At 40.1% G+C, this 8036-nt stretch overlaps 1 protein-coding gene across 1 annotated transcript; it reads right to left on the reverse strand.

Annotated features, from left to right (window-relative positions):
• Positions 1-2381: 2381 nt before the first annotated feature.
• On the reverse strand, positions 2382-6957 carry T265_08935 (hypothetical protein; the record flags this gene model as incomplete). Its single annotated transcript, XM_009174874.1, has 3 exons — positions 2382-2864; positions 5739-6017; positions 6544-6957. 3 exons carry the CDS (start codon positions 6955-6957, stop codon positions 2382-2384), a joined length of 1176 nt encoding a protein of 391 aa, XP_009173138.1.
• Positions 6958-8036: the final 1079 nt, after the last annotated feature.

An 8036-nucleotide genomic window follows, 5' to 3' on the forward strand; every position in this document is an offset into this window, starting at 1 on the left:
TTCCATTGAAAACTCATTCCAAGAAGAAAAATATCAGTCGAGTTGAAATTTTGGTAATTCCGAATGTATTTTCTAGAATAGAAGTGCCCTTTTATTTTGGTGTGTATCATACTTGGTGGTCCAATCAGGCTGCCGAACTTTTGAGTATTGTGGAACTTTTTGGGATGCTTGGCGATACCTTCCCTGTATACTGTAGATGTGCTCCCATTGCAAAAATCTGGAAACACTACAAAATGTTTTCATTTTTGTCACATAAGTTATCAGCATACAGGATTGTGCAGGCGAATGACATTGACATAAATCCGTTATTTGTGTGGTAGGGTCGTTGTTTGTGGTAGGGTCACAATGATTACACCTTGGAGAAAGCTCTTTGAATCGTCATGTAAAAGAGGAATCGGATGTACAGTATCATTCACAAGTAGCAGCAAACAATAACCGTATATCTATAGTACCTTCCACCAAATTAACTGACCCCTTCAACCAGCTGGTTATGTCCCTTCTTAATAAATACAACGGCTGCAAGCATACGCTATGTTTTCCACGGAGTAGTACTAAATCGCCCAGCCAGACGTTGTTGGGTTGTATAACATATTCGGAAAGTTATGGGGTTTTCTACAAACTAGGGCGTTTAATGGAAAATGAAGCACTGTTGCGTTTTCCACCACCGTCACTAGTAAAGCTTTTCGGGGTAATGAAATTGTCGCTTAAAACTCTAGTTGGATGTTGTACCAACTGTAAACCGTCAAATTCATTTGAGGCAAAATAATTTAGAAAGACCTAACTTGTCACGTGGCGCAATCTGTTCTACATACTGTGGACCTGCCAGTAACAGTTCAGTAAGGCTCATTGTAGAACACATTTCCGTTCCTAGTTTAAAACAGTGATTTCTAACCTAAAGAGAATGCGCTAGTAGTTCCAAAGTATCAAAAAACATTTGCGGAAAATGTTCGCCGGTAGCTTTTCCTTTTAAGGTATACTACAACGGGACGGGGCTTTTGGACACATGGCTTTCTAGGTGTCTAATTCGGTGTCTGATAAACTTGAATATACCATGCCAGGCTATGAGTCTTTACCCACTGCGTGCATCAGGTTATTTGTTGCGCCATTTTCATTTTCATCTATCTCACCTGGCACAAGACAACATCGTGAACACATATTAGCGCCTTTTATTGTCAATTTGAGACTACAAATGATCATGGAATCCATGGCCTCAATCGTTATCACATTGCAAGGATTCATGGATTACCTTCTTACCCACTTAGAACACTTTCATGTTATTCAAGCTGCAGGATTGGAGAAAAGATGCATGAGTGCGCACGAGCTTGATTACCTCTGTGTAGAACACGGCCATCCGGAGCTCAAAATGATCAGAGTGATTTCATGGAAAAGCACAGCGTAATTTATCCAAACTGTTCAAGTATGCCGCTGTTTAGTTAGCGCACCTGCTTGTGCGACCTATCAAGCATTCCAGCTCGTTGATTGTGCATCAATTAAGGAGACTTATTTGTTTGAAGTTTTTGTCTGAATTGAAATCACATGACCTATTCTTGGTGATTTTAGTTCAGGTAAACCGAATGACTGTTCTGACCAGCCAAGTTCCCTGAAAAATGGTCCTCTGTAAATATCTTCCCAAACTCGATCGGTTCACAGACAACAAACGGTCACGCGGCAAACCTTATTAAGTGAGCTTCAAAATGATAAAACATTTTTAGATGCGTCAATGTTTGGGAAATCTATTTAGTTGCATTTCATACTAAGTGGTTAAGCAGTTGATTCTCATTACCGGGTCCCTTATGAGGGTGCATGATTTTTTTTAAAAATTACTAACCTGAGCGTTACCTCAAAACCTCTCCTACTTCTTAACCCAATGCATTATGAGTAAGCGGATAGCAAACTTCTAACGATTAAAAATGGCCAAATCATCTTTCTTCATTTTTTGCTCTTCCCCAGGCAAGCTCCATTCATTTCGCACGAACCGGTAAAATAAATCTGGCAGCATGATAAAAGGCGTGCTCGGTAAAAAAATCAATCAAGACGTTTGTCTGGGAATACAAAAGGAAAATGGAATGCACTAAATGGACGGAAATCATTTGGGAAATCTGTTGGGACGCTTTGATAATATCGTTAGGACCACCAGGTAACTGGTAGGTGGGTATGTTCATCCGAGACGGCTCTGAGAGCTATAGGTCGCAAACTCTGTTGACAAAATCAGCGAGCCACTGAGAGCACATCAAGTAAGCTCCCTGGAGTAGGGGAAGCAAGCGAAGGAATAATTTCAGACAAAATGTCAACCTGATTTAAAAACATGCTTGCAAAAGTGAGCAAAGTAATGAAAAAATTGTTGTGAAAAAAACAGACAACTCAATTTTCTGTTTGAATTTTTACGAAAGTTTAACATCAGTGTAAGATGGCTCGCGGCACAGCTCAGTATACACTTCCTCATCCAAACAGTAGGGTTCAAGATGTTCCAGCACCAAACTTAGTGAGCATCCTTCAACCCCCGGCTGACCAGCACACGGTTTCAGGGTTGGGTATACACCAACTTCATCCAAATGTCCTTGTTTGTAGCGCAAGCGTAATCTGTAGCTTTCAACGGGAGAAGGTGGTTCGGGTCCAAGGAGTTCGAATACAATAGCACTAGAATATGGTACTTCTTCGTCCGCTATCACTCCGAAGGCGCCCAGAATATAACTTATATGGTTGTCATGAGCAGAATAGATCACAGTATGTTGCGATTTCAGCTGACGTCCGTTGATTGTAACTGTACTGCCACCACTTGTAATGGCCATTAGATGCTGAATAAAAGTTTTCAAAAACACTCCGATTTCCAATTGGAGGATTTCATTGCTGCTTCTGGACATCACCTGTAAGCACCAAGAGAAACAGGTATCAGACTAATAGCATATGACCCATGAGTGACATATGAGTAAAATCATGATATTATATGATGAACAACGTAGCCCACGTGGAACAGAAACAGACAGGCCATGTTATAACATTGATTTTTTAAAATGTCAGTTCATTATACGAAGCATACTTCACACATGCTGTGGGCATGATTACATGCAAAAGAATATAAGAAGAGACTGACCTGTGTTGCAAAAATCAGAGGCAATCAGGATATTTTTTCGACGCATCTAGTTGCAAAACCTTAAAATTCAACTATCAGTAGAGTTTCTTTCACACCTTTAAAAGAGAATGTTCCTTTGAATTGTACACTCGGATACTTTTTTCTACCTAGTGCAATTTATTCACCCTATAATGTTAGTTACAATAAACCCTTTCAAGTTAATACCCTAATAATGATTATTCTAGGCCAGAATGCAGTGCGGTGCTTAGGATCGTCATGAGAAGATATAAATTTAAAGGTGAGGAAAATGTTAAAAGGCGCCATTTACAAAAGTTAAGTCGCTCATAACTATTGGCCTTAGTGGCGAGGCATAATCTTCCACAATGTCGTCGAAAACAGATTTCTGATTCCACAAAGATTGTCCACAAGCCAAACTGAGAAAAGAAGACACAGAAACTTGAAGGATATAGCTTGCTTTGAACTGGCCGTTTCGCGAATTTCCGTAACAATCACTTACTGTTAAGTTCTGTTTGTCAGGCATTGCTTCTATAATTTTGAAGCATTTGCAAATCACTTTTCTCTAGAAATTCCATACATCGCACAAAACGTGCTACTGCACAGGACAACTCTCGCCCTACTTGAAGAGGATTCCCAAAATTTGGATATTTACCCCTCTCTTGAATCATTGTATACATTGTATCATGTTGTTTCATTTGCAGGGAACGAAAATATTTTGAGAGAAAAATTTCCAAAAATTGTGTATATAAGTTGTCCTTATGTCTGCAGTAGTTGAGCTTGACAGTTCGGCTTCGATATTCCGCACCGCAATATTGGAGGATCATCATTATGATGACACTCCTTGCAGTTTCCACTCTTTCATTAGAATGTACTTCTAGCTTACGGCCTAATCTCTAATACGTGTTTCCAGAATCCGTGGAAGTCCGAGGTTGAGTTTAGTTCATTTTGTGAATTCCCTGATGTTCGTTCAAAATTTAGACAAAGTAAACTAGCGGATGTGCATGAACCCTTGTAGTTGGCACGCACCTAGCACTTCAGGTAATGGATTACTAAAAACCTGAGGACTTAGAGAAAAGGGTGTCATCTTGCCTGATCTCTACGATTGGAAGTGTTATTCAATTCGTGAATGTGCTCCTAAACTTTGGGAATTACACAGAGTCAATAATAACGAGACCCAATACAATTCCTGTGCACATTGCTCCTGAAAGGTATTTAAGTCGGTTGCCGTTGGTATGTGAATAAAGGTGGACTGTATGCTTGGGTTCAACATATATTCGCCATGTTACTTCATTTGCCTGTCAGGGTAAAGGCTCTTTATGCTGAAGTCAATTCGAGAAAGTTGTATTCTACAGCTTATATCATTCATTTGATTTCTCATATAAATAACTGCGTGTTTTTAGTTCCACTTATGCATGCATTCGCATGGTTCGAGCCATCTGTTGTACAACTGAAATAAGCCTAGGTGCATCAGCACGCTTTGATGACCGCTATAACCTTCATGATCGAACCATCAAAAGTTGCAGCGCTTCTTATACTGACAGGGTGCACGTTACTTTGTGTCAAAGTAAAAAATCATTCATCTGACAGTGCTCAATAAATTGATACCAAACATAAATTCTATAATGTTCGTTAGGATGCCGGAATGATGAATGATATCTATTGAAGATGCCTTTTTGATCTCGTAATTCCCCGGTTCATATCTTGTTATGTAAGTGGGAACAAGTTTGAATCAAGTCATTACTGCAGATGATAAAACCGCTACAGAAAGACTGCAAATAAATACATCGTAAAAGTGTAACGAATGACGGTTCAGTCACATAAGGAAATGGTGAACATAAGTACCAGATATAAAGGCAGTAATTATTTCTAAATGATTCGGCTGCAACTTGGATTCGTGCTTGTGTACCAGGCTTTATCCATCTTTCTCTCGCTAACCCAGTGGAACGATACGGACAAGTTCGTACATCTCCGCTGGAAAATCGTTCAGTTTGATTGAGCTTGGCGTACTTGGCCTTTTTCTGGGGACTGTCACACAGAACTACTTTTGAAACTGTTTACAGTACACTAAACCTGGAATCCTTCTGCCACCCTAGAATTTTAGCACGTAAATATCGGTCTGATTGCATTAATGTTACGGCGTACGCTGTAAATAACATTTTGAACCAATATATTGAACTTCATGAAACCAGTGGCTAAGCAAGCTTGAAACTCTAAGTTGTACTACTTTTGAAGTGGACTACATTAGGATTGACCATAGACATTACTCTTTAACACACTTTGTTGAATTTCCCACTAATCACGCTGCGCCTCCTGGGTGTTTGCTTGCATTTGTTTGCCAGTGCTTTTAAAACCCATCTCAGCAGCTCAGAAAATAACCAAGTGGTTGCGAGAAATCGAGGTGCAAAGCATTATGATGCCTGTTTCATGAAGCATTTCTTGAGCAAGTGGCGATAGAAAACAGAACCGAATTGAAAAATGACGATGTTTTGCTACTCAATACTGAGCACAAAGGGAGTGAACTCAGATTTAAATGACATGGGCAAATATTTTACATTTAACGTTTGTGGTGCTGAGTTACTAACTTCCCTACATAAACACAATGACGACACTAAAACTGGTGACCTGTGTAGAGTGTGAATCGATGACTTACCAACCAAAAGTACTTTGATACTTCCCGCATCTCCTGGAAAATGTCATCCGTGCACCAAGCAGGAAATGGTTCGTTGTTGGCTCTCATACATATAAGCAAGTCTACTAGCTCCCAAAGATTGAATCGATCAATTTTCACTTCAACGGGACTGTTGTTTATCAAACTGAAAAGCAATCTATGGGACTCCGTAAAGTTGTCCACAGACTCTGAGGTCAATGCTTCATATTGTAACTTTCCCAATCGGTAGCAGGTTGACAAACTAAGTAAAGTTTCTTGATCCTGCAGAGTGGATTGAAAAGTTGGATTGAAGGTTTACTCACGACACGAATCGTCAAAAGTCAAACAGCCCATTGGCAATTGAAAAATTTAGGTTAGATTGTTATGTCTATAAACCAGCTTGCAGAATACTGCTGTAAAAAGCTATGTAAATTTTTACCCAGCTGTGAAAACTCAATTGCCTAAAACAGCTTGAGTGCCATACTCCCATACCATAGGTGCTCTGTTTGGCGAATCTCCACAGAGAATTCACACCCAAACCAATAGGAAAAACGCTACTGATTACACTTCCTTACTGCCAACTGGGGCCTGATTTGGTAAGTGGAGTAGCAGTAAAGTAGCCCATGTTTATTTGAATCCACAAATTTTCGTACATTTGGGAAGAGGCTGGCACGTAATCTCACGGCCTTCGGCTGGTCCCTCATAGTAGACTATAGTCATACATTTTTATAACTAGTAACATAAGACTAAGACGTATCGTAAATCTCATCTGTTTGTTTGCGATCTGCCTTATGCAGAAATAACTTACCTTTTGAACAGTGTGCACAGGAATAGGCTTCCACTGAATTCCGTATGATTCCAAGGGCGAGGACTTCTGTGGATAGAGTCCTGCAGCTACTGCCTGGGCAGACATAAGTGTTCTATCATAGTCAGTGCTTCGCATATAAAAATCGGAAGCATTGTATTGCTGTTTGAGGTAGAAGTCATATTTCTGACGCAGCCACATCCCAAGTTTGAAGCCCTGTAATACACCCTCGTCAGTCAGTTGGCCACGACCGAGAGGCCAAGTCTTTTCAAACGGCATGGAGTCGTTCAATAGCTCCCCCAGTGGAGTCCGGTCGCCATGGCGGAATAGGATATGTACATTTTGCAGGTTCATTCCCGACGGCAGATCTCCATCTTTAAGGGCTCCCAAGCCTACATGAGGAAGCTTAGATGCCATGGATGGCGTAGGTGTACAAGGAATGAACAGCCACAACACTTGCCATAACATTGGTGCGATTGTCTTAAGCTGTAGTAAATAAATACATTCACTTTAATTTGCTTGATGTTTCGTAAGAAATCATCAAAAAATCATAATAATAATCAGTTATTGGAGGGTTAAAGAGAACTGATGTCTACAAATCCGGCAGTTACTGGCCGTTGGAAAATTTGAAACAAGAATGGACAGGGGACATCTGACTAATACATATCTACCTTAACCATATGGAAAAAGGAACCGTTGAGTGAAATGTTTTTTGAAGAGTTTACATAGTTGATGAAAGTCTAGAGGTTTGTTTCAGACACCCAATGAAAACACTGGAGAATAAAGTGAAGAGATTCGTCGAATTTTGTTCCCATATTTGAAGGGCACAGTTGTGTCATACTATCGCTTAAATAGTGGATGGAATGAAGCAGCTTATCACAACAGAGCCAACCCGACAGTGCAAACTAACCAGGAATCATATCAAACGCTGCCGATCACTCACTTCAATGCAGGTCGATCTAGCGTCATACGAATGGGATACATGAAGTTTTATTCGGGAGATGCCCGCGTACCATATGAACAAAATAAGACTGGCCACTTTCTGATACACGAGAAGCTTAACCAACCAAATTCTCGTCGTTGAACCCAGCGTGATAGAATGTCTACGTGACATGCCTACGGATGACATTTTCCCGAATGTAAACACCATGGTGGAATGTTTTATTCCGCATTTCAATGTCAAGTATCTAGAAGACAATATACACTCGTACCCGTATGGCGTTGTCCCATGCTAATTCTTCACCTCTGTTTCCAGGTGTATACATGTATTCCATCGCAAAAAATTTATTTTTAACTAACAACACAGAGATAAGTATAATATATTTTCCTCCAGCAGGAAAAAGCCCATAACCCTTTACGAACACTTTTAATGGCCTACTTTTAGTTGACTCCCTGTTATAAATTCATGCCAAATTTTTTCGGCCCCTCAGCTGCCGGGTACAATAAAGAAGTGTAAATTTTGTAACATTGTATAAGTTTCAATGTTCATCCAGTTG

This window comes from Opisthorchis viverrini (assembly GCF_000715545.1).
Source record: "Opisthorchis viverrini unplaced genomic scaffold opera_v5_246, whole genome shotgun sequence".
NCBI classification, from domain to species: Eukaryota; Metazoa; Platyhelminthes; class Trematoda; order Opisthorchiida; family Opisthorchiidae; genus Opisthorchis; species Opisthorchis viverrini.